Here is a 26,758-nt window from a genome sequence, read left to right on the forward strand (position 1 = left end):
TTAAGTAGTGAAATGGAAATGTCACACTCCTTCAGTTCAGTTACTAATTAGTACAAGTTAAAAAAAAATCCCATGTGAATGTTAAACAGAAATATAGGGGCTGACCAAGACTATGTGTCATGGGGTTGAAGTGTTGTTGTCGTTTGGAAATACCACGTATGGTCAAAACCACACACTTTCACACAGTGGAAATAACTATACACACTAGTTCACTAACACACTAATGTAATTGGTCTCAGAATACTTCCTTACTCCCCCTTAAAGCTCTTCAGTGTGAAAGTGCTTTCACTCTAGAGGAAATACAGTAAACCCAAGTAATACAGCAGTGTGTCGCACAAAATCCTCATGATTGTAATTGGATTTCTTTGCATCCTTTTTATTTTCCCTCTAAAAGGTAAGTTTTTCTCTATATTATGCTAAAATTTCTTGGCTCTTTAATTTTTATTAGACTAACTGTATTGTGTAAATTGTTTATTGTATATTGTTTAAAACATTGATGTTTTTTTCCAGATAATATACTTTTTTTTTAAAAAAAAAAACTTGTGAATGTCAGTTCAATAGTGTCTATATTGTGCTCCAGGCAATCAGTAAGTGACTGCACAATGCACTGTGTACAGTTATACTGTATATGGAAACATAAATTGTACATGTATGAATATGATTATGGGGCTTGTTGCACTGTTATAGAAAGACTTCACAATTTTTTTCAAACCGTAACTATTGCAGTACAATGTTTTTTCCCACTTCGCCCTCTCCATAAAGAACTTTTGTGTTATCTTCAACCAAAATATCACCCAGTTCAAATCCCAAGGGAGAATGATGAATAAAATTAGTGAAGAAGTCATTATAGCAATAATTACTATTCCTATACTTAATAAGGTTTTAAAAGTATTTACATGTGAATTCATGCTCATGTATATTGACTGTTGACTGTTATTTACATTGTGTTTCCTACACATTTTATAGATGAAATAAGCCAAGTGAGTAAATAGAAAACAAAGGATATGGCAGCAGAGAAAAATGCTGACCCAAATACATATTAGCATCAGCTTCAGTCTGCAGTTAGGCAGTGACTACATAATTTATATTCTTTAATGCTTCAACGTTATAAGAATACAGCCAAAACTATGTAAAGTGGTACAATATGCGGTTGCCACCAAACCTAAGGCAGGGCTTACCAACTGGAGGCCAGCGGCCAGACGTGGCCCTCCAAAGGATTTTAAGGCCCCCTATCCGCTTAAAGGACAACGAAAGCCCAATAAACATTTTGTTTCAAATGAAAGGCCTAGCTACAATAAATAAATAAACTCTTATGAATTATCTGTAATTGCATCTGTTTTCATGCACTACCAGATTCCAAAAATAGCTCCAATTAGTTCAGTTGCACTTACCCCTAAAGCTAAGGGCTAGTTCAAATGCGCAGGATTGCGCCTTGTCTTTGCGCCTGCGCCTCAAAGTTGCCTCAGTGAGGCAACTTTGGGCAACTATAGAAAACGCATTGCCGCGTGTGCATTAGCGTTTTCATTGCAACAAATGGGGAAAAACGCTGAGGCAGTTCGGGAGATAGGTGCTCAAAAGACAAGGCGATTAGTCGCCAGGCGAAAAAATCTCCCCGAATCTCCTCGTGTGGCCTTACCCTAAAGCTGCAAGACCGCAATCCTGCGCATTTGAATCTAGCAGGAAACCAGTACATGAGCAGAATTTGAAGCTATAGGGTGCTTTCATATGTATGCATCATCAGTATCTGGCAGGCAAGGATGCATTTGAAAGTGCACAAGAGTGTTTTATGTTTGGCAGCATGACTGCATGACAGATTGGTGAAGACAAAGAAAAAAACATGGCGGCCGTTAAACTGTAGCGAACAACTTTCTTAAACTTCAAGTAAGTGAAGGAGGTACTACTGAGTGAAAATAATTTAGTGACTCAATGGGGCAAATTTACTTACCTTCGAAGTTGCGCGAGCGTTGGCTTCGCCGCACTTCGCCAGACGAAGTTTCGCCAGGGCGCCACTAATTGACTAAAATCCAAAGTTGCGCTCAGGGAGGCAAAAGGTAGCAAAGTTGCGCTAGCGTTACTTCGTCAAGCAAAGCGAAGTTACGCTAGCGATGCCTAATTTGCATACGGTGCCAAGTTAAGGAAAATGGACGTATATGTAGCAGCAAATACATAACACTACACAAGCCTGGGAAACCTTCATAAAATAAAATAGAGTTGTTATTTTGCCCTATATATGTGCCCACTGTATAGTTTAGGTGCCATATGTTAGGAAATGTAGGGGGAAGGAGGGTGCCCCCAAAAAAATGTAAGATCTTTTTCAGCCTATCACCCTTTAAAAAGTAAAAGACACCAGCATTTTTTGGGACTTAGGAAAAATGTCAACTTTTTTTGAAGCAAGCCCTATCTACTCTATTGCACTTCGCCTGGTCTGAGGTGGCGAAGGCAAGTCTGACGCAAGAGGTAACATTCAGTAAAATCCGCAAGTTAGTGAATTAGTGTAGTTACTTCCGTTCGCCATATCACAACTTCGCCTGGCGTAAGGGGGCGAAGTAGCGATATAGTAGGTCCACTTCGCTAGCGAACTTACGCCAGCACCCGTTAGTAAATCGGTGAAGTAACAAAATGACGTCACACTGGCAAGTTTTCGCTAGCGTTAGCCACTTCGCCTTTAGTAAATTTGGCCCAATGCAGCAAAGGGGTGTTTATCATATGGGACCCCATAGACTTCACTGTATGATATCATTTTAATTCATACTGGCCCTTGATCATGCTAAATGAGGAATAATTGGTCCACTACATGTAATAAGTTGGACAGCTCTGACATAAGGCATTCTGGTGAAGGCTACTAGTTTCTCACTAGTAAAATGCCCTGTTTGCTTAGGTTAGTGTTAGGCTGAGGGTACACAGAGCATAAAGTCTTTTTTGTGGCTGAATTTTGTAAGCAGGCAGAGAGAAGCAGATCCTTTCCTATGTATAGCTATAGGCAGGCACACTGTGCAGCTACACTGAGTGGAGATCGACCAGAAAATGCCTGCTTTCTAGTTTCTCGGGTCAGTCTCAGCTCTGTGTATCTGCACTCTGGCCTATGTTGTCCCTGTCTGTGGAGCTACACACAGTAGTGAATCTGATTTTCTCTGTGCAAAACGCAGGCAGAGAGAAGCAGACCGTACACCCTGTGTGCCCTCAGCCTTACACAAACAACCAATGGTTTAGTGATACTTGGCAGCTGAGACTATTGCTGTGAACCTCCCTGTGATCCACCAAACCAGTTGCTTTGAAACAGGGGCACTCATACTGATGTTGGGTGTACGTTTAACAAAGGTATCACATTAAAACCAATAGCCCAATCTGTGTTTTCTACACCTCATGTAGAAACCACTCTTAATCCACTCTGTCTTGAGTATTTACTGACAATAGCAGGATTATAAATGGAATAATAGGCATTTTTCAAGAGATTTAATTATACTGGAATTTAGAGAGTGGCCTCATAATGGTAGTATCATAGTCACAGGCAGAGAATGATAAAGGCTTAGAGGTGTAGACCATGAGTAAGTGCCCTATCTAGCATGTAATATGTAAGATTAATGTGGATATTATTCTTTAAATTACATTGATTTTACCAGTCAGATTGTGGAATCTATTAGATGCATGCCCTGCTCTTATTTGTTACAGTGAAAGTTTAGGTAAGCTCAGCCAGTAGCATTTTCTGAATTAGGAAAATAATTATACACTTGACTTGACAAATACAATATACAAATTAATGAGTTAAGATAAATACTGTATATTTTTTATGAGATTAGATAGTTTAAACATCTTTCTTAAAGTAACCTATAATGTAACCATTCTGTTTTAATTTACAGCGGAATTTCATACCACACATGTATATGTGGAGGAAGGAAAGGCAGTGACTTTAAAATGTGTGTTTCCTGATGATGACGAGTCTCCCCTGCAGTGGTTGACTTCAAGGGGCTTTGTTGCTTTTTTTAACAATCAGAAAGGTAGGTGTAAGTACAGCAGTTTTCCAGTGCAATGCTATTCTAAATTAAAGTTAAAGAAATGAATAGCTAGCAAACCAATTTTTAAAGAAATGAATAGCTAGCAAACCAATTGTGATACTAGAATAATCATAGACACACCCTTATATTCATAGCTTTAATTTTTACAACACAACATATATAAAACATAATGTTTTGTCACTGCCACATTAGTGTTATATATTCACTTACAATTTTGTGTTAAGTCCAAGTATAATGATAATTTCTCTGTGCATCAAAAACATGTTGGCAGTTAGGGATTTACAGTATAAGTGAGGCTGGCAAGTAATGTTCCAGTCCAACATGATTGCCAGAATGGCATATAATTGCTCCACTAGACTTCTGGTTTTCAGGATTAGTGGGTGTGTGAGATATTTGACATTAATGGTAATAAATGTCAAGTATCTCACACACCCATTATTTTCTGAACATCTTTACTGTACAATGACAGGGCCCTCTTTTGCTTAATAAGTTAAATGATATTACTTTATATAAATTATTTACAATTTTTACAGCTGAGATTTAGGTTGTGACAGACTTTCATAATAACTCCTTTTTGTTGCAGTATTAAAAGACAGAAGATATGGGCTAGTTCACTATTCAAAGAATGAGCTTATTATCCGCCTATCAAATATAACAATGCAAGATGAGGGCATTTATACATGTTTGTTCTATAGCTCTCCATTGCAGAACAAGACTGTCAATATCACTGTATTAGGTAAGTAATACACAAAACTGTAGTAAACTCAGAAGCAACCATTTTATAAGTCGAACCGGTGACGTTTCAGGCAATTGCTAAACATCAATTATTTTTCTGCTTCCCCTGAAATACCAGGAAGAGAAGAAATGATGTGGTTCTTAGAGAGCTTCAAGCTTGGCATCCCAGCTATAAGCCATGTGCTTTTAAATGAAACAATTTAACTTCACATGGTAGCCCTGAGTGACAATAAATGCTTCTTAAAGATTCCAAGTCTGTCAGATTTAGTTGAACTGTACCAAATTTGTAATAATAATTGTAAAATGTTTAAGGTAGCATATAAAACATACATTTCTTATCATTCTCATTAATTAAGAAAGCAACTTGTCTCCAAATGGAAAAAGAATACTCAAAAGCTGGAAATCCTTCATTAAAATTAATATATTTTCATTAGGTATTCCATCTAAGCCTGTGGTGGGTTTCTATCGAATTGCTGGAAAAAGTCCAGAAAATCATATCATCCTAAACTGTTCCACCTCTGGAAGTAAACCTCCTCCTAAAATATCCTGGTTGATTGATGACAGCATGGAAGTGTTTGGTGAGTGCCTTACATTTAGCCAGCTCATTTTTAGGAAGATGAGTTTTTCATAACAAGCTAGATTATTGGTATTCATTTTCTCTGTTTCTTCTAAAGGTAAAACTAAACACAGATGTGAAAGTAATGGGAAAACATGTAATACCACCAGTACTTTACGGATCAAATCTTTTAAAAGCAGTGCAACAGTGAAATGTATAGTAAGGCACAAAGCGCTACGAGATGGGAATCTTACCACGTCTTTCATTTTCCAGAATCTATGTAAGCAAATAACTGTGTTGTGGATATACCTGTTTGTGAAAAGTTATATTTTAAATGCAATGTGGTTATCTCAGATTTGTTAATTTATTTTTCTCAAGTAATCATCAGTATTATAATATTAATCATCATCATTAATAAGGCCAAAAATGTGTATACAGTATGATTTGTACAAGTACTGCAAATTAAAACCCCTTCCAAACTTTCAAGCTATTATTTTCTATAGCTGCCAGAAAGGAGTTCTGGTGCCTTAAGCAAAGCATCAACTCCCCCCCCCCCCCCGCCTGGTTTTGCCTATATGCTGTTACCCAGTCAGGGCAAAAATTAAAAATATATTGTTCTTTTTTCCCTCTTCCTTTCTTGTCCTTTTTTCTTACATTTCATAAATTCCTCTAGTTCCCTGATCTTTTTCATTATGTTTATATCAACCAGACACCTTTAACCTCCCCTTGTTCTATTTACTCATGCTTCTCCTTTTTATCTTTGTCTCAAGCAAGCATGTCACAATCTACTCCCCATAACAATGAACACACTAACCCTCATTATCCCCACTCTCACATGGCACTTTCAACAGTTTTTAAGCCTCATTTTTTATTCTGAACAACATAATGCTCTACTGCAAGTGTAGGACCATGCTGCTCTTAAATATTACCATGCAGAAGGCTTTATGCTGATCTCCCCCCAGACACTGTTCAATCACGAAGCACAGTGACCGAACGATAGCCCCACAGGCCCAAATTGCCTACCCCTAGTTCCAGGCTGCTGCCCATACATAAAATCTGAGATGTTTCACTGATAACATTGTATATAGTTTTGGTTATTTTGATTGTTAGAGGGTTTACCAATAATTTTGTTTTTTTGGTGCATATGGCCTTTTGAACCCAGGTAAAAGGAAAACAAGCTCACTGATGAGCAAATATCATGCTATTCACCTATAGATTCAATCGGTTCAATCGGGCCGCACAAATTGCAATTGACCCATAGATTTCCTGGTTTTTCTTGTGAGGAGCAAGAGGAGGTCAACCAAGATATAAAATACAAAATGTTGTAAGTTTAAATAGAAACAATCAATGGGATCAAGTAACTGCTTCTAAGAATATATTTTAAAATGTGAAAAAATGTAATGCTAGCCTTTTTTCCCCTAATATTCTAAATCCGGTAAAAGAATTGTTAATAAAATTGTGATAAAAGAAACAAAATTGTGGTTAAAAAATACAATGAACTTCCACCTTTAATACCAAGCTTAATTGTCTGTAATACATCATTAAGTCTAACGTGAACTACTCAAGATGCCACTGTTTTTTCAGGTCCGTGGCACCTCTCTCTACCCTGTACTATACGTATAATTTTACTGTCTTACTCATCTGTTTTAATACTCTTTTATCATATGTCTTTTATTGTCATCTCTCTACATTTTCCTTTGACCTGATTAGATGAAATTATCCTCTAAACTGACCTTTAATATCAGTTGAAACACTAAATATAGTATGTGAAGAGTTCTCCACTTGACCTTAAAAGGAAAATGGTACTAAGTGACAATCACTGAAAAGCTTTCTTGGTACATTCAGGCAGTTTGCTATACAAATGCCTTATGCAGGACCCCAAATCAGGCTATGTCTCCTTCAACGGTTTTTAAAGCCAGGCAGCATAATAAGAAACGAATTCTTTGCAATTCTTGCATTCCTATTAGAATTGCAATCATTTTAGTGGGAAATTGCTCATGTCAGGTATCCAGAGAGAATTCTTTAGAGTCTAGAGTTCAACAAGATAATTTTTTCAGTCACTGATGATTTGAGAAAGAGTTGTTTACCTGGATTTGTTTATTTGGAGAATTTGCAGATCCACTGTTATTTATTTTATCAAACTTCTTTTCTAACGTACCTCTACCAGCTTTCTAGCTTACCTCTACCCTTGAGCTGAATCTCTGTGCAAACTCCAGAAATTGTACTGTAGTTCAGCAGAGTAGGGCTACAGGTGGGATACTATTTACATAACTAATGTAAGCAGTGGTAGTGTACAGGATACTAAACCCCCTCATCTTTTATAGGTTAAATGAAATATGAATAAATCTGCTGAATTTGTTGTATTACTTTTGCAGCACACACAAGAGAAGCAGAAGTCACTTCAAGGAACTTAATTGCCTCTCAGTTTCCTTTTCCTATAACTGGTATGTGTATTTAAATATTTTATATATACAGTAACCCAATAAAAAAGTTGTAGTCTTGAAACAGAAGCTACCCTGAATACTTGCAGGATTACATTAATCATCACATAAAATAATCCATTGGTTTCCATTTTGATGTTCAAAACAGTCTCAATGTTTAGACTGATTCCACTAGATGGCACTGTGCATCTGAATTACTATACACACATTGGAAAAGTACCACAGGTATAAAATTTGCAGGAGCACCTCATGATAAAATATGATATTATGTATCTACTATACATTTATAGCTGTACTCTGATACAGTATTGGCCAACTTTTTTCAAGTAATGACTTATTTGGGGCCAAATAACAAGAAAATTGTGATCTTTGGATCTTACAGGAAACAAACCAGATATGGGAGAAAATATGAAAAAAAGTATCAAGTTTTAACACAATGGTAGCCCGCAAGGCTAAGCAATGTTTGCATTGAACTCATTAAGTGGACTAGAAACAGAAATTCATAAAATATTTTCTGATTCCTGCATGTTTCCATCAGATAAGACCCAACAAAGTGTGTGGTTAAAAGCTTAGTATAAATGACTCAAGTTTAAATCTTAGAGGTAATGCTTAAATAAATTATTCTATGCATGTAGCAATAAGACACAGGTTATTGATAGTTATCAATAAATGGGTGTAAAATATATTCCATATTCACCAGTTTAGCCATATTCACGTTATATTGACTGTCCTTCACAATTATTGCATAGCGCTCTCCTTTTCTAGATTCTCATATGCCTTTGTTGTTGCCAGGATGTCAGGAAATATACAAAAACAAACATGGGGGTTTAAGCTTTTTAAATCAGAACTGAGAATGGCTTGCTAACATTTTTAATGCTGCTTGTTTTAAATCTAGTACAATCTAGTACAAGTATAGGATCTGTTGTTCAGATACCTGTTATGTAGAAAGCTCCAACTTATGGGAAGGTTGTCTCCTGTAGACTCCATTTTAATCAAATCATTTAACATTTTAAAACATATTTTATACATATTTATTCCTTTTTCTCTGTAATAACAAAACAGTATTTTGTACTTGATCCCAGATATAAGGATATACAGGTATGGGATCTGTTATCCAGAAACAAGTTATCTAAAAAAACCAACTCAGAATTACAGAATGGCTGTCTCCCATAGACTTCATTTTATCCAAATAATCCACATTTTTTCAAATTATTTCCTTTTTTCTGTAAAACTGTACCTTGTACTTGATCCAAGCTAATATATAATTAATCCTTCCTGGAAGCAAAACCAGCCTATTTGGTTTATTTAATGATTACATGATTTTCTAGTAGACTTAAGGTGGGAAGATTTAAATTATGGAAAGATCCTTTATCTGGAAAAACCCCAGGTCCCTAGCATTCTGGATAAAAGATAAAACCATCATATTGGGTTTATTTAATGTTGACATGACTTTAAGCAGATTTAAGGTATGGAGATCCAAATTACAGAAGGATCCCTTACCTGAAAAAAAACCCAGGTGCATAGCTTTCTGGATAATAACTCTACACAGTTAGCAAGTCTATATTATCCCCAGTGATCAGTTTAAGCTGTGATGCCAAGGAAGGATACTTAAGGGAACAGTTCAGTGTAAAAATAGAAACTAGGTAAATAGATAGGCTGTGCAAAATAAAAAGAAATGTTTCCAATATAGTTAGTTAGCCAAATGTGTAATCTATAAAGGCTGGAGTGACTGGATGTCTAACAGAACACAACTTCCTGCTTTTCAGCTCTATAACTCTAACTGAGTTAGTCAGCGACTTTAAGGGGTGCCACATGGGACATAACTGTTTAGTGAGTTTGCAATTGATCCTCAGCATTCAGCTCAGATTCAAAAGCAAACAGTTATGACCCATGTGCCCCCCCCCCCCAAGTCTCTGATTGTTTATTGCCTGTTAACCAATCAGTGGAAACCAAGAGAGCTGCAAAGCAGGAAGTAGGGTTCTGGCTATTGTGTTATAGACATCCAGTCACTCCAGCCTTTAGACATTTTTTGGCTAAATAACTATATTAGAATTTTTTTTTTATCTATTTACCTAGTTTTGATTTTTACACTGAAGAATTCCTTTAAGGAAGTAAGAGGCTTCCTGAGTTAATAGAGCCCATTTACAAACAGTGCAAAGTGCAATTTTGAGTACTATCTGCTACGTTTTTTACCCACAGTGCAGGGTTTTCCCAAAATCTTGATGCATTAAAAACATGTGCAGTTGTGCTTCGACTTAAATGCAATGCAGTTGTGCTGAAAATTGATAGTGTCGTTTGGTACACATGGGCGTTTTGAAACACATGAGCGTTTCAACCTGTGTTCCCTTACTGTGGATCTCTGTTCCACCACAGGGGAACCCAGGAAGAAACCCAGCCCATTATTCTGGGTCTGTCAGTTCTCAGGTAGAATGTAGATGGAAAGCAACAAGATGCACTGCAGGAGAACATGGGTTGAATTGACCTTGTGTAAAAGCCATTAAGCAGACTTTATGCTGCTGAAAATGTCTGGGAATGGTTGAATACATATTGGCTGCCTTTATTGAATTCTTTAAAGTACCATAGTGGCTTCAAACTATGTTATTTCACCCTGCAACAATAAAAGATGTCAATGGTAAAAGTAGGATGCATTTTACAGGATTAATTATAATGGTATTGGCATCACAGTCAACTTGCATATTTATAGAATGAATTAGCTTTCATTTTCTGTAAATGTGCTAACTCTCAGATAGAGGCATAAAAAAACACCTGGATTCAATCAATTGCAAAATGAGAACAGGACTACTTAGCATAATATAATTAATGGTAAGGTTAATTCTATTAATGGACACAGATTTGGGCTTTTTGCAGTAAGGAAATGCATTTAAATTACCCTAATTAGAACCTTAAATTATTTATTATAAAAAAATATTATGGATCTTGGTTTATTTTTGTTTCGGATTCAACCAAGATTCATAAACACCACATAATAAAACTTCGCATTTGAAAATTATGCAAGAAAAATACAATACCCCTTGTGGGAAGATTAGCTTTTGTAATGGTAGGCAAAAGAGGTTGGACATTTTACACTCAAAAAACATATTAAACACATTAAAGCACAAAAACATACGGTACATACATCTTTTACAGCTGAGAATGTATTCTTCCTGACATCTTCTTGCTCACAGTTTCTTCAGTCTCTTTGTCAGCCAGATCACACAACCTCTAAGTCAGCATTACTAATGGCGATGCCTTTCTCCAGGCACATGTGGCGTCAAAAATACAGTCTCTCTCAAAAATGATATTGCAGTCTACCCCAGGGCTGTTCCCAGACTCTGGACCACCACAATGTTGGTATCTTGTTACTCACAGGAGCTGGCACTGACTGTGTGCGTGTGTGCATGTGTGGAATAGTGTATTCACACTCTGACCATCAGGAAGAGATTAAGGGCCCAAACTAGAGGAAGGCAGCAGAAGAGGTATGCGCATATCACCCTCTACCTATGCTCTATAGGCACGTGCATCTTCTGTTTGCCCCTTGTTCTGGTGCTGCTCACAGTTCAGAGATAACTAATCTCTATCATCCAGTTTACACATCTTACCTCCAAGTCACTGCTGCACTTCCTCTAAATATTGTAACTCTCCAGACAATCACAGACAACTGTGCACTTACTTTCTCTCTCAAGCTTAGTCACTCTCAGACATCTCTCTTTGTCAGACACTCTCTGTGTCTGAGGCTCCATGGGCCCCTTGGTCCTTTGTCAGGCTTCCTCTCACACACCAGGATTGTGTCTTGTCCAGGGCCGGATTTACATAGCAGACGCCCCAAGGTCAGCTGCCACTCGCTGCCCCCGTCCCCTTCCTTTTTTTTGCTCAAATTTTCATTGGACCAGAGCAATGTGGATTGTGCACAGGAAATTTTTAAAAAAACTGTCATATCTCCTGTGCATCCCCGGTGTTTCTGAACCAATGTGGGTGTGGTTGGGCAGCATGCCGCCCAGTGTTGGACTGGCCCACAGGGATACCAGGAAAACCCCTGGTGGGCCCAGGTGTCAGTGGGCCTCTTGCTTCTAACCATTTGGTCTATTTCATAGTCATTCCCTATTACTTTATGGGAACAAAGAGGCTTAATAATGGAAGAATAGACTATAGTAGGGACTAGGGGAATAAAGAGGTTGAGTGAGGAGGTATAATAGTTTGGAAAGTGGGCCCTCTGCCTAAGGTTTTCTGGTGGGCCTCTGGCATCCCAGTCCGACACTGATGCCGCCCCCTAAAATCCTGCCGCCCTAGGCCAGGGCCTTGGTGGCCTCTCCACAAATCCGAGCCTGGTCTCGTCCTAATATCCAAGGAAGATCCCATAGTGCAGCCGTTTTACCTGCAGTAGCAGCTCTTCTCTCAGCATCCACCTCGTTACCTGAATGGGAGGGAATATTAACCCTATCTGCACTAGGTATCCCCCTCAGCCCATATCATGCACATTGCATGCACACCTTCCCTGTACATTTTTATGATATATATATATAAATGCCTTACCCTCTTTAAACAAAACAGGGGTGGTTTGTCCATATATTGCACTATATTTAAGATGGCCAACTACATCAAAGTCATCCCTGGTATGGCCAGTCCTATGCTATTTTTCCTCCCAAAGATAATATTCTTTTTTTCACTTAGTTAGGACTGACACATGTACGCTGCCTTGATGGGGTGCGTCAGCTTATGCATACTTTGTACAAACTAAAAGTGTCTCTTTTTACTAAATGTTACCTTTAAGTTGTGCACAAATAAGTTTTCCCTGGGGGCTATATATTGGAGTGCTGGGGTTAAATTGTGCAGTATGTATATCAAGCCACACCCACGTGCTCCCAATAAAAAAAGGGATGGGCTGCATTTCAGTGTGTTTAAATATATATATATATATATATATATATATACTTTATGTCCAGTGTCTGCACTCTTACAGGATTGAAGACGATTCCGGGTCAAAGTCTCATTATACAGTCTAATAGAAGGAGAGAAAGGCCCTAATGTGGGCTGAAACGTTGGATATGCATTAAAATAAAAAACATTTGATTCACGTTAAGTTGGAGTGCAGGTCCTTCTATTATTATCATCTATTAAATTATATATATATATATATATATATATATATATATATATATATATATATATATACACACACACACACACACATGCCATCTTGTTGTATAACATGACCCATTTTTTGGACCAGGCAAACAAAAGCTTGATAAGATAAAGATTGTATCAGCTTGTAGGAGCTCAGATACACGTTTTTTTTTTTTTGCTGCCAAGATTTAAAACAGAGATGTTATTCTCTTTTGCATAATAAATATGAACTTTGTGTGTAATTACAATCATTTCACAGTAGAAAATAGCTTTTTCCTTTCATGTTCAACACCTTTAATAGAACTTCAGAAAAAAGCCATTTTATCATGTCTAGACCAAGAAGATAAAAGACACACTTTCCACTGACGATAGTAAAATTGAGTGATTGCATAAATGTGAGAATGAAATGACTAATTAGTAAATTAATTGAAACTAATTGTACCACTGCTTCTAAAAGTAGATCACAGAGATTTGCTTGTTAGAAATCTCACTGTACAAGAAGGAATGAGAAGACTTGATTATTATATTAAAGTTTAAGCTGAACCAAACCTCTTATAGAATATATATATATATTGTGTAGACATGGGATTCTGTATCAGACTTCCTGTTATCAGCATAAACCTCCATGTCTAGGACTTGAGAATGCTCAGTTTGCTCCTCTCCCTTTTCCCCCTCCCTCCTCCCCTCCCTTCTGTAATCTGAGCTCAGAGATTTTGGTAGTTCTTATATGTATAATCTTCAACAAAGGTTTCTTTAGCATCTAATGACTGGGCCTTAGCCATCAATGCAGTAACGCAGGGCATAGAGAGAATGTGACTTGCTAAAACTAGCATGTTAAATAATCTACTAATATTCCAGGTTATAGAAAGTCACCATCTTAAATTAAATCATTAGTCATTTATTTGAAAGAGTATTTTACCATAGCCATAACATTCTTCTCAAATGATAAGCCAACTACATATTTTTTTTATTTTAGCGACTGGGAATACAGCAATAAATGAAGAGCAAACAAGAACCAGAGATGATAAAATCAGTACAGCCATTTATACTACGAGAGGTAAATACAGTATATATTCTATGTATTGTATCTTTCAAAATGCTAATAAAAACACAGGCAGAAATATACATATGTAGCTAATGATTAAGAATTCCCAATAAATGAGATATAATTTATAAGAAATTTTTAACAAAAGGGCATACAGATTCAATCAGTTAATCAGATTCAATACAGATTCAATCAGTTGTTAAATGAGATGAGTTTACTACCAATTGTGGGCAATTGCATTTTTGCAATTAACACCAGAAAAAGGGTGTAAAAAACAGTGTAAAAAAACCAGTACATTTATGTTAGTGTGTATTTCTGATTCAAGCATTTTACACTTTTTTACAGAAACATGTTTATGCTGAAAACAAATACAGCACTTAATAAAAGAAACCATTTTTTACACACTGACGGCAATCAAATAGCAGTGTCATGTATCTGGTTGCTGTTGATTTTTGGTTTGATGAATAGGCCCAAGATGTTTGCGAGCGGATTCTGCTCATGTTTCTATTCTTTAATCGTGTTTCTATGGTACTTTAATCACTTTTTATGATTCTTTAAAATCAATTTAGACACTTTTCAATGTGTTTTTAATATGCTACCAACATTTGTTGATGTCTTACTAAAAATAATACTTATAGTATATTCCCTATAACTACATTTTATTAGTCATTAATTAGAAGTTTGAATGTAACATATTTATTTTCCATTGTATTAGAGAATGCATCATTGTCTCCATTCTTCAATCAAAATACATCTAATACTGTGGAAACAACTGCCAGTTATAATGAAACCAGTCACAATTCTTCTATCACATATGGTAATAGCATTTGTATTCTGTAATATCATACTCTGCATCAAATATAAGGACATGAGAACCAAATGATCTAAATTTCCATTTCTAGTTTTTGGGCAATTTTCTATCATCTATTAACCTCTTTTAAAAAGTTATATAATTTAATATAATTTAAACCCCCTACTGCTACCCCATTCACCACCCTCCATTGGCCCCTTTCCCTGCTTCCTCTCCGCATAGTGTTCTATTAGTAAAAGTAACCCAGACAGAAAACTGACCTATATATGCAGAGTAGCGGAGCAGAGCTCATGGGCACCATGTTCGGTTTATGTCTCCTTTAATATTAAATGCCACAGTCATAGGCAATAAAAGTAAAGGGTTTAAAGGAGTGGACCTTTAAGTTAACTTTTAGAGGCACATTTATCAAAGGTCAAATTTCGAATTCATGTGTTTTTAAAAGCTCCCCTAAACTCCCATAAATTTGAAATGCGACCAATCTAAATTTTTTGTAAAAAAAAATCACATTTTTCAAACTTGGATGAATAAAATTGACCTGAAAATTCGAATCGAATTCAAATAAATCTGATTTGAATTTAAAAACTTGATTCTCCGAAAAAAAACTCGAATGTCAGGAAGGCTGCAAACAACTCCAAATGGATCCCTGGACATCTCCCATTGACCTAAATAACAATTTGGCAGGTTTTAGGTGGCGAAAAGTCGAATTTGAGTTCTTAAAGGGCCAGAGTATGATAAATCTTGAAAATCGACCCTTGATAAATCTGCCACTTAGTATCTTATAGAATAGCTAATTCTAAGCAACTTTTCAATTGCCATTTCTTTTCTTTTCTTTTTTTTAAAAGTTTTTGAATTATTTGCCTCCTTCTTCTGACTCTTTCCAGCTTTCAAATGGAGGTGACTGACCCAGTGTAAAGACCACATGCTCTGTTAGGTGATAAATGTATTGTTATTCTACTTTTTATTACTCATCTTTCTATTCTAAAGATGAACAACTACTTTAATATATATTGGAATGTTGCTTATAATTTATTTCTCAAGGTATCACTAGGTTACTTTTCATTTCAGATTGTACGAGACATTTTGCCTCTACCCTACTGAGCATGCTCTCTGTGAACTAAAGTCACCTGGTACAAATAATACATTAATTGCTGGCATTCTTCTGATGCTACTAAGAAATGTATCAACTAATTTGGTAGCAATTCAGCTGGCTTAGCAGCTGCTGGGAGGGTGGGAGGAAAATGAAGTATATATACCTTATGAGATGGTCGTTCTCATAAAATAAGCCCACTTATAATGTCAACATGCTTTAGTAACTTGCCCTCTTCCCTTAACCAAGCCCTCAATGCCAATTGGAAAATTATAAAAGCAGACAATACATTGGCCCGCCTCTGTCCTGATCCAACCTATGATGGGCTTCCGATGTGGACAAAACCTCCGTGACCTTTTGGTATCTAGTGATCCTGTCCACTGCTATAAAGAGAGTCAATTGGTAACCTCTTGGTTACCCTCCAATAAACCGGGGTGTTTTAAGTGCCCATCATGTTTGTCATGTAGATCCATGACACCGGGCACCAGCTATGTACACCCCTCACTGGCCATAGATATAAAATTTGCCACCACATAACATGTACTACAACACATGTGATATATATATAATTACATGCCCATGCTGGCTCTCATATGTCGGCAAAACAGATTTAATGTTGAGACTTCGGATTGATGCTCATAGATCAGCGATTGACACTGCCTTTAGGGACCAAAAACCACCAAACCGGTGGCTAAACATTTCTTGGAGGTGGGACACCGGTACCGACTTTTAAATTAATGGCTATTGACCATATACCAATGTCTGGAAGGGGTGGAGATAGATCTCGACTCCTCATTCAACGTGAAAACTTTTGGATAAAAACACTTGCATGAATGCAGGAAGTGCTTCTTTCTCATCACCCTGCCATACAGATGTTCTTTGTGCAAATTGCGCTGAATTGTAGAACAATGTACAGATACACACAGATAGCCTATGATTAAGGGAAGCTGTTCCCAAAACGCGTACAGCCTATGTATTTCTGCAGTACCCAGCAATAAAATCCTGTTTCTTACCGGAGTGCCGTCCTCCTGTTCGTGTATCTAATGTACAGATACACCTCTCCCAAAGGTCTAAATGAGTGTTGCACATACACTGTTTTTTGCCTAAAAGATAAGATGTCTAAAATTATTTTTTTACTTGTATTTATTCTATCACAGTGGATTGTATAGATAGCATTTCACTACCGCCAGGCATTTTTTGCCTTTGTTCAATATACACTCATTAGCATAATTGTGTGTGATGTCACCAACAAGGCGGGATTTTTAAACCTTTATAATTGGTATTTTCATTGTCAGTTTTTAAATATGGTAGTGCATGCCGCTACAGCTTTTCTTATATATATATATATATATATATAGGCAAAAGAGAAAAACCGCACCAACAGGTCTTTATACAAAAATAGAAAACCTTTAATTCAACGTTTCGGCTCGACCGCTGGAGCCGTCTTCAGGAACCTGAAGGCGGCTCCAGCGGTCGAGCCGAAACGTTGAATTAAAGGTTTTCTATTTTTGTATAAAGACCTGTTGGTGCGGTTTTTCTCTTTTGCCTATGACTATTGACACATGTAACCAGCACACAGGCATTGCTTTTTTCGGTTATCCGTGTGCACTGTACTCAAATTTGCTATATATATATATATATATATATATAATAATATGTATTTGTCTATAAGTGTATATATATATATATATATATATATATATATATATATATATATATACACACACATATATAGATTAAAGGGGAGTACTCTTGAAATATAAATGTCTGGGTGCTTAAATAATCATAATATGCAAAAGTTCAAAAAAGTATAGTACTTAACAGGGCTTAGTAAATTAAAATTTTATCTATTTAGTGGTAACCCTTTGATAAAGGCTAGAGAGCTAGCCGAAACGTCAGTCGTTTCTAGCTGAAATAAACTTGTACTTCTATGTAAGACCTGAGAGTGTGATCCTTCAATGGGACTTACACGCACACCGTTTCTTTTATGAAAATTTTATTGGAAAAATTATTAAACATACATGGCATCGACGTTTCGGTGTATTATATGGCACTTCTGAAAAAAAGCCTTATTTTATTAGTGTGTTTCTGGATTAAGGGAGTTAATCTCGAAAGGCGTTAGGTGTTTTACCAGCACTAATACAATAAAGCCTTTTTTCAGAAGTGCCGTCTAATACATTGAATTTGCCATGTTAATACAGTGGGGACACTGAGGACTGTGCACCTGGCCGAAGGCAAGTGGTGAGTTGTAGCAGTCTCTTCTGTTTTGCGATTTACTGACAATATAAAAATGTATGCGGTAAATTTAGGGACTTCTGCTCTCCAATGGAGAACAGCTGTGGTCAAAATTCCCCTGTTCACTTGTCACTGCTCCTAATACTATTTATTGTAAAGTGTCCTGCTAATGTCCAAATGTCAGCTCTTCATGTATGTTATATGGAACACTTTACAGGAAATAGTGTTATAAAAGGTGAAAGACAGAGAGTGGCATTTTTCCAGACATGTTTTTAACTGGATGGCAGTAGTGGATAAAATATCCTGTGTCATATAAATTCAACCTAATAGATTAGCTGAAAAGTGGCTTTAGACATTTGCTTAACCTAATTTCCCCTTTAAAGTAGTTATTTGTTTGTTTAAATCGTATTTTTACTATAGCCATAACATTCTACTTGAATGAGAAGATTAAATATGTTTATTTTTTTAATTTTAGCAACATCCACTTCATTGCAGTTCACAGATGGAAATACAGCAAAACATGATAAGAAAACAACAACCAATTATACTACAAAAGGTAACTATTTCTGTGCATTGTAATTTCCAGTTGCTCTATTTGCATAAACATGGCAAAGAGATCTCTGATTACTATTTTTATAGAGTGGCACTACAGTCATCGTTTTAAATTTGTAAATTGTAAGCACACAAAACACTTTGTTGAGTACAGAACCAAATTTTGTTTGTATGCTTCATATTTCTGTTTATATAAGATGCACGATTGTCTCCATTTCCATATAAAAGATATACACGCAGGGGCAGATTTACTTAGGGTCGAATATCGAGGGTTAATTAACCCTCGATATTCGACTGTCAAAGTTAAATCCTTTGACTTCGAATATCGGGGGTAGGGGGTCGAAGTTTTTTCTTAAAGAGACAGTACTTCGACTATCGAATAGTCGAACGATTTTTAGTTCAAAACGTTTGATTCCAAATCATAGTCACAGTAAGGGCAGTGATGTTGTGATGGCAGGTTCTATTAATGCTTTTAAGAGGATTTTGTATGTTTTCTTGGACAAGTATAATATCATAGGCTAAAGCATGGACAGCCTGCTTCAAACCATCCCATAGATTTTCCATTCAATTTGGGGGACTGTGACTGCCATTCCAGAAGATTGTACTTCTCCCTTTGCATAAATGCCTTTGTAGAGTGTTTAGGGTTATTGTTTTGTCAGAATATCCAACCCCTGCGTAACTTCAGCTTTGTTACTGATGCTTGAACATTATTGAAGAATTTGTTTATATTGGGTTAAATTCATCCAACCCTCGACTTTAACAAGGGCCCCAGTCCCTGAACTAGCCCAACAGCATGATGGAACCTCCACCAAATTTGATAGTAGGTAGCAGGTGTTTTTCTTGGAATGCGGTGTTCTTCTTCCGCCATTCAAAGCGTTTTTTTTTATGACCAAATAACAAAATTTTTGTCCCATCAGTCGAAAGCACTTTGTTCCAAAATGACTGTGGTTTGTCTAAATGAGGTTTTGCATTCAACAAGCAACTTTTTTGTGGCATGAGTGCAGAAAGGCTTCTTTCTCATCACCCTGCCATACAGATGTTCTTTGTGCAAATTTCGCTGAATTGTAGAACAATGTACAGATACACCATCTGCAGCAAGATGTTCTTGCAGGTCTTTGGAGGTGATCTTTGGGTTGTCTGTAACCATTCTCACAATCCTCTGCATATGCCACTCCTATATTTTTCTTGGCCTGCTAAACCAAATTTTCATCAGCCATTTTTTCTCATTTGATTTCATTTCATATAACTGAATGCTGCTTCACTAAAAATATTTGTTCAGAAAACACCCCAGTACTCAGATGTTCCTGGGAAATGAAAGACATACCACTGTTATCATTTTTGTTAAAAGTGGAGTAAATTATTATGCAGGCAGAAAGGGGTTCCCAAACTATATGACTGTAGTTTATGTGAGTGTATGGAGGGGTTGGTTTGAGTATTTGTATGTATGTGCACTGGGGATCATTTGAAAGGGTTGAACTTGATGAATGTTGGTCTTTTTTCAACCCAACTTAACTATGTAACTATATAGGGGTAATTTTCCTATGGACCGGATGCAAGTGCAAAAGCACTAAGGGGTACTTCTTAGTACATATTTACACAGCACTTGCATCCGGGGCATTGCTGCTCTGTGCATCTTGTACCAGATTAAAAACATGCAAAGTGCTGCCACTAGCATTCCCTAACTTGTGTGTCCCCTGCTAGGTGGCAAGTAGGGGGCTGTTACATGCCACCTCCAGTTTGCCCCCCATGAATTCAAATGAATAGAGTTCTACTGAATATAGGCATCAATGTATTGATGAAAAACACATGTCTTTGTCCTCCATTCAAAAATTCTAAATCAAGTAAATGCCTAAATTGCCTAATTATAATTTGTTGGCATTTACAAGAGTTTTGAGTAGGTGTTTCTTATTATAAGTCTTTCTCTTTATTGTACATATTTCACTTTTACACTATATAGATTTTCACTGTTTGAATTATCCAGAAACCTTTGCATTTGGTATTTATATTAGGGATGCACCGAATCCAGGATTCGGTTCGGGATTCAGCCTTTTTCAGCAGGATTAGGATTCTTCTGCCCGGCAGAACCGAATCCTAATTTGCATATGCAAATGAGGGTTTGGATTCCGTATTCTGCAAAATCTTTCACGAAGGATTCATGAATTCGGCCGAATCCAAAAAAGTGGATTCGGTGCATCCCTAATTTATATATTATCCAGGTTGTGAAACATACAGCAATATTTTAATATATATATATATATAACGTAATATAATTCACCTTGTTTATCATTGTCTTCATTCTCAGAGCAAAATTTTTCCAGTTCTTACATGGAAACAACAACCAGTTATAATAAAGCCAGCAATCAACCTTTTACATCAGGTAATTTTTTTATCTTTACCATAATTCAAGAAAAGAAGAAAAACGTGAGCTGAACTATACTTGTTATGTTTCTACCCATAACATAACCTTTAACACTCTTCTTCTTCAATGAAGAAGACCTAGGATTAGATTGGGTCTTTTCTGACAGGCTGAACTGGGGAGTGGACAGTGTGAGCTAACTATAGCACTCTAAATCTAGTGTTTTAGAAATATTTAATTTTTTGGAAGATTTAAAATTTAAAATGCCACATACCACCAGTTTTCCAAGGCATGAGTCTCTGTATGTTACATTATTTAGAAGAACTGTTATTTGGCATAGGTTAATTATGGTCTCCTGTTCAACTGTTTTTCAGATTTTGAAGTTTCTGCAAGGACATCAAATGCTGTTCTTATCTGGGTTTCAGTCACCCTTATGATTTCGTTTTTGATGATCATAGTCAATCTTTTTTTCCTGAAACTGAAAAAGGCACATGCCGATTGGAAGAAAGGTTAGAATTAAATTAATTGTGCTTGCATAACTCAACAAAATTTATCACCCCCCTGCAGCTTCTGAATGAAAATAATGACCCATACCTCCAAAATTATCTCCATTACCTCATATTTCATTTTTATGCTTCACTTTCTGGTGCCTGAGGTCAGCCAATGTCCAGTGTCCTCTAGAGTGCTGTAGTTAAAAGACAAACCAATTGAAAAATAAAGTCAGTAACACCCCCTACCACCAATGTCAAATAGATTTTACCCCATGTTTAAAACATGAAGGAATTGGCCAGTGTTACTTTAGAATTTGCTGGTTATGTGTTATATGTTATATGTTTAAATATAGTGTCAATCATCTCTTGTAGTTCCACAGGCTTGGTGCAAGTGCATTACTAATTGTGTGTTGGTACCTAAATTAATCCACAGCAGACTAGATCATACTGAACATGTGCTGGAATAAATATGAATACTGTAGATATGAGGGTGCTAGTGAAAACATATTGGACCAACAATTGAAGTAAAATATTTTAGTCTGATCCTTATGGATTAAGCTAAACAGGTAAAAAAAACTATAAAACCAGTAAAACTGGTTTATTTAAAAAAGGACAAAGTGAAGGTATCATCAAATGTTGCATTGGCATTCAGTCATTTGTAAACTTGGTCAAAATGTAATTTATGATGCTGCATTCTCTTTCCATTTTTGTTGCTGCATGCTGCTTCTTGTAAATCTGAATTATAGTGCTCAATAGAGTGAGCTTTAAAGGAACAGTTCAGTGTAAAAATAAAAACTGGGTAAATATATAGGCTGTGCAAAATAAAAATGTTTCTAATATAGTAAGTTAGCCAAAAATGTATCTATAAAGACTGAAGTGATTGGATGTCTAACAGAACAGAATAGAACACAACTTCCTGCTTTTCAGCTCTCTAACGCTGAGTTACTCAGTGACTTTAAGGAGGGCCACTGTTCAGTGAGTTTACAATCGATCCTCAGCATTCAGCTCAGATTAAAAAGCAAACAGTTTTGCCCCATGTGGCCCACCCTCAAGTCGCTAATTGGTTACTGCCTAGTAACCAATCAGTGGACACCAAAAGAGCTGAAAAGCAGGAAGTTGTGTTCTGGCTATTATGTTAGACATCCAGTCACTCCAGCCTTTATACATTTTTGGTTAACTAACTATAGTAGAAACATTTTTTATTATGCACAGCCTATTTATTTACCCAGTTTTTATTTCTACACTGAACCGTTTCTTTAAACATGATGGCACACAGGGTGCTTTGTTTTTCTGTGGGAAACAAATTAACCAAAAATACGAATAAAACATGTTACATGTTCAGTGTTCTACTCAGCGCAACGTCATGGGGAGTGCAATTTTGTGAAGGTGACAAAGTGCCCTTTGTAATATCTTGTTTTTAATATGGCAAAAAGGACTGATTTGTGAAAAAGTCAGTTGTTTCTTTACCATTATATGACTTCTCAGAGGACATTTTGAAGCTTCCAATAATGTCAGCAAGATGCATAACACTCCTAACGTGCTTACTTTCTACCTTTGTATTGATTGTTATATTGAATACATCACTAAAATCTCCCAGAACCCCCTTTTCCAATTGACTCACAACAACTTCCATTTTTGACTTGTCTCTTGTGCCTGTGTAAAGGTATATGACTTGGTTTACATTGCATTTCATTGGCATACGAGTTGTAGTACAGCAACAGATTGAGGGAAGCAGATGTGTTATTTGTTTATGTGTTAGATAGCGTAACCTTCTTTAATTTTTCTTTATTGGATGTTTATTCATTTTTCACATGCAAAATACAAACAGATGCATTTTAAACCAGGTATTAACCTTCATTATTTAATCTGAACTCACTAGAAATTTCCTGCAATCAGATGAAGAGAAGATTTCCTAATGAAAATTTTTTAGATTTATAGATAGGTTTCCTAGTTTAAATTGGCTTACATTGTTGCTATATATGATTATTTTTACTGATATAGAACCACAAGGGCACAAAAAACTATTAAAAGTATACTAGAGGATAATTTGCATAAAGCGTAGAGCAGAATTCAAGTATTTTTGCTTTACTTTGTAATGCTTTGAGTCATGGGAGAACCTTAGTTACCAAATTAAATATTTTCTATTCTTCTTTTTAGTTTTTATAAAAACACTATATGCTCAACTATAAATCAAGCAAAATAAAAGAGAATGTATCGGAATATTATGTGACACTGCTAATTGTTGTTTAATGTTTTGACTAGCGCCTAGTTCATCTCCTCTAATGAGAGCTAATTAAATTACAACATTTTAAAGCTGAAATGTAAAAAGGACTTGATTTAAGCTCTGTGTAACTGCAATTCACTTATCAGTAATGTTCAAGCCTACAGCATCTCATAGATAAACCATTAGTAAAGTACTTCCAACTATTGATGGCAGAATAACATCTTAAGTAATACAGACCATTCTCCAAATGTATGCACATCTCTACTAATGGGAGCTTAATTAATTAATGGAGAAGGGCTGTTTATTTCCACCTTTCAAAAGATGGCCCTACATTAGAATCCACAAACTGACACAATCAAGGAATTATGATGAGTCAGACAAAAAATAAATTAAAATAACAAACACACGAAAGCTTTTTTTCATACGTGCAGCTGGGAATTCTATGCACTTGCTATGTTTTTGTTGTTCGGGGACTGTACACCTGCTAACCCTGCTTCTTTATTTCTTTAGAAATGGCTGATTAGTGAATGTTCCCCACTTGGATAAATTATCCATGAGCTTTTTGACTGATTATTATTGTGCCCTTATGTTTACTCTTTTGAGCTGAACAAATAAGCAGTACTTTATAAGGATGATTTTTTTCAAAATAGAGGGATAATGTAAAAAAAAAATATTGTGATTATTAATACAAACATTTATGCACAGATGATGGCATTAACTGACTATTTAAACGCCTTTAAAACTTTTTTTTTAACAGAAAATGAAACATCTGACCAGACATTGGAAAGCACAAAATCTAGATCAAACAATGAAGATGCTACAAACCAACAGAGAAATGGCCATGGTAAGCAAAAACTTATGTAAACATACCTTTTCTGATTAGGTCTTTTTATGGCGATAGGTGTGAGGTACCATAAGGAGATGATTTATCAATTGGTGTTAATTGATTTTAAGCAATGTTAAAAAATGTGGTCTTGTGACCTTTAACACAAATTACTTTTTCACTTAAATTGTATCTTCTTCTATACTTAGGGGCAGATTTATTCGAGTTTTCATGTTGTTTTGGTCAAAACTCAAATTTTTGGGTTAAAAAAAACCTCAACGTTTTTCAAGATTAATTATACCCCGACCCTGGAAATAGCTTGAATCTGAAAAAACACCACTTAAAACCTGTTGAGGTCATGTAGAAGTCAATGGCAGAGGTCCCTTGAACCATTTGAAGATGTTAAAAGCCTTCATGATGGGCAAGGTTTTTTTGTTTTTATTTGCCCAAAAACTCGAGCGATTCAAGTTTTTTTTGCCGAAAACTCAATCAATCTGAATTTTCGGGATTCGCAACTCTAACTCGCAGAATCGAGTTTTTTCTTAAATAAGAAACCATTCAAGTTGTGAGTTCATACATGGTATAAAAAACTCTAATATTCGACCTTTGATAAATAAGCCCCTTAATCTCTTTCCATAGTCACCTTTTAAATAGGACAAAGGGGGAAAATGGTCAGGGATTAAAATTAACCATTGCAAATTCCATTTCCATTCAAGTTTTATAAAAGGCAACTAGAAAATTGTCTATATTTTCAAAACTTCACTACTGTGACCACTTTAATGCTTGGTCCTATAACATTTAAAATTCAGTTTATTTTCTCCTTATTAACCCTTTCCAGTTTCTTGGGTAGTTTTCAATTCTGTTTCGCTTTGTTTATACACCCCCCCCCTCTTTTTTTATTCTACCCATTTTTTCTTTAATTTGTTGTTTTTGTCGGGTTTTTTAGTCTGATGTAGATCAGCAAGTTGTATGTAAGCGTATGATAGCACATTTAATAAAGCCCTTGACCTAAACAGCATACCTCGTAAAAATCCCCTTCTATGAACAAGGTGGCAATTAGCATGCAGAATACTGGTCTGAGTGTGTTTATTATTTTGGTCTGTATATGCAGAACTTCACATACACTGTAACCAGACATACTGGTCACTTTGTTCTAAAATAACTACATATAAAGCTAAATATTTGTTTTGTTTTCTCATAGTTGGTAAACAAGGATCTATAATTCAGTACAACAAGGAACCAAGTGTTTAATGATGAAACGTTACCCGTTAATGGAAACGTTAATCGCTTCGACTGTGAACATGGCAAACATTTACACCACTGTTTGGATAACTTTATTCAAATGTGATTTTGTATATAGTGATGTACAGTTACTGTAGATATCTTATAGATTTTAATAAACTTTTTCTTATTAAACATTCTGGCTACTGATTGCTTAATAGGTGCTGAATTATTTTTTTATTCTTTGCTCTATATATGCAGGTATGATATCTATCATCCAGAAGCACTTTATATATACAACTTTACAATATTGTAATGCCTATAATCAGATTGTAGTATAAAATGTACACTTCTGTGGTTCAATTCATGCAAAAGAATACACAAAATAATGCAGGCCAATTATCACCTTCAGGCAGAGCTCCAAATGCTGCCCCTACTAAAGAAACCATCTTCACTGTATTTCTAGACATATTCCAGTAAACATCTGGTCAATGCCTTGTTTTTAAAGGAGAAATATAATGTGCAATAAATATTTATACACTAATGAATAGCAATCCCTTTATAATAAAATAACCTAACCGTGTAGTCGCTGATTGCCACCATCACTCGCTTCATATATCTTCCCTGCAGACCTACTGGCATTTACATGGTTACATGCAGTGATGAAGAAAAGCTGTGTTGATTTAGAGCCAGTGTCAGACTGGGACACCAACCCCCCCCCCCCAAAAGCCTTAGACCAGGGGCTCTCTTACAGTACTATTATTCTTCCATTCCTCACTTAAACTCTATTCTCCTAATCTCTTTTCTTTACATACTATATTCTATTATTCCATCTATTTAGCCTCTTTGTTCTCATAGAAATAGGCAATGGCCATGAAATAGGCCAAATGTTTAGCAGCATGAGGGCCCACTGGCACTTGGGCCCACAGGGAGTTTTTATGGTATCCCTGTGGGCCAGTCCGACACTGTTTAGAGCTGACCTATACAGCCTGCCTAGATTCTGCATTTTCATTAAATAACATTGACAGTAATAAGATATTTACAAAG

General features: G+C 36.1%; 1 protein-coding gene across 2 annotated transcripts; it reads left to right on the forward strand.

The window, feature by feature from the left end:
- The first annotated feature begins 152 nt into the window (after positions 1–152).
- Positions 153–25,906, forward strand: crtam.L (cytotoxic and regulatory T cell molecule L homeolog). Of its 2 annotated transcripts, none has more exons than XM_041568522.1 (13): positions 153–394; positions 3,858–3,995; positions 4,597–4,749; positions 5,183–5,326; positions 5,423–5,584; positions 7,680–7,748; positions 13,843–13,923; positions 14,627–14,728; positions 18,520–18,600; positions 20,899–20,973; positions 21,327–21,461; positions 24,425–24,511; positions 25,692–25,906. In XM_041568522.1, exons 1-13 carry the CDS (start codon positions 346–348, stop codon positions 25,739–25,741), a joined length of 1,326 nt encoding a protein of 441 aa, XP_041424456.1. In that variant the 5' UTR covers positions 153–345; the 3' UTR covers positions 25,742–25,906. The 2 variants fall into 2 exon arrangements, with proteins under 2 accessions (XP_041424456.1, NP_001086771.1); NM_001093302.1 differs by having other exon boundaries at positions 304–394; positions 4,709–4,749.
- Positions 25,907–26,758: the final 852 nt, after the last annotated feature.

Source organism: Xenopus laevis, chromosome 7L (genome assembly GCF_017654675.1).
Source record: "Xenopus laevis strain J_2021 chromosome 7L, Xenopus_laevis_v10.1, whole genome shotgun sequence".
Lineage (NCBI taxonomy): Eukaryota > Metazoa > Chordata > Amphibia > Anura > Pipidae > Xenopus > Xenopus laevis.

What these genes read in the sequence shown, in the direction of transcription:
- crtam.L (XM_041568522.1), top strand. Translation starts at nt 346, where the DNA reads ATGATTGTAATTGGATTTCTTTGCATCCTTTTTATTTTCCCTCTAAAA. An exon ending in AACCAATTATACTACAAAAG is followed by an intron (nt 18,601 to 20,898) that starts GTAACTATTTCT and finishes CTTCATTCTCAG; the next exon opens with AGCAAAATTTTTCCAGTTCT. An exon ending in ACATGCCGATTGGAAGAAAG is followed by an intron (nt 21,462 to 24,424) that starts GTTAGAATTAAA and finishes TTTTTTTAACAG; the next exon opens with AAAATGAAACATCTGACCAG.